This window comes from Octopus bimaculoides, chromosome 5 (assembly GCF_001194135.2).
Source record: "Octopus bimaculoides isolate UCB-OBI-ISO-001 chromosome 5, ASM119413v2, whole genome shotgun sequence".
NCBI lineage: Eukaryota > Metazoa > Mollusca > Cephalopoda > Octopoda > Octopodidae > Octopus > Octopus bimaculoides.
In genome coordinates this window covers 25,183,703-25,184,642 of record NC_068985.1, presented here as the reverse complement: position 1 = coordinate 25,184,642, position 940 = coordinate 25,183,703, and the positions used below count along the sequence as shown (strand labels likewise).

The window sequence follows — 940 nt, the reverse complement described above, 5'->3', positions numbered from 1 at the left end:
TGATAGTGACTCCGCAATTAGGGCAAGGTCATCAGCATAGAGGAGCTCCCAGGGGCAACCTGTCTTGAACTCCTCTGTGATTGCCTGGAGGACTATGATAAATAAGAGGGGTCTGAGGACGGAACCTTGGTGGACCCCTACCTCTACCCGGAATTCATTGCTGTACTCATTTCCAACCCTCACCTTACTGGCAGCATCTCTGTACATGGCTCGCACAGCTCTCACTAACCATTCTTCTATCCCAAGTTTCCTCATTGACCACCAGATAAGGGATCGGGGGACCCTGTCAAAGGCTTTCTCCATGTCAACGAAAGCCAGGTACAGAGGTTTATCCTTAGCTAGGTATTTCTCCTGCAATACTGTTTATTGGTTTTTTAATGTAAGTCTTTGAAGAGATGTTTTATATATCCAAATCTAACAAAACAACAAGCATATGTTACTATTACTTACTAATCACAGCTCCCATGCTTGCAATTATTGAATCTGACCACTTGTCAACATCTTGGTATACATCTTTGGCTTTTTGGACCCAAAGTTTGTGCTGCTCATTTGTAAAACAGTCAATGTTTCCAAGTTCTCGAGCTGCAGTTCTGGAAGCAGATATAAAAGCATGGAAATATCACATGAACATGAGATTCTTATATCAACAATATTTTCAAATACCATTTTTATTGCTGGAGAGTGGGGTTTTGTTTTTTAGTTCACTTAAGATTAAATCCTTGTCTATAGGCACTTATTAATTTTATGCAGATATCCAACTATAGGTAAGTAGCTTGCTTACCAACCACATGGTTCCTGGTTCAGTCCCACTGTGTGGCACCTTGGGTAAGTGTCTTCTACTATAGCCTCGGGCCGACCAAAGCCTTGTGAGTGGATTTGTATATATATATATATATATATATATATATGTGTGTGTGTGTGTGTGTGTTTGTCCCCCCAA

The 940-nt window shown here is 41.0% G+C and overlaps 1 protein-coding gene across 4 annotated transcripts in view; it reads right to left on the bottom strand.

The window, feature by feature from the left end:
• LOC106874393 (uncharacterized) overlaps positions 1-940 on the bottom strand; it is a 125,336-nt gene that overhangs the window by 4,969 nt on the left and 119,427 nt on the right. For all 4 annotated transcript variants that reach the window (XM_014922111.2, XM_014922110.2, XM_014922112.2 and 1 more), the window contains one exon: positions 451-590. In XM_014922111.2, the coding sequence (XP_014777597.1) occupies positions 451-590 (140 nt within the window). The remainder of the gene's footprint in view (positions 1-450; positions 591-940) is intronic.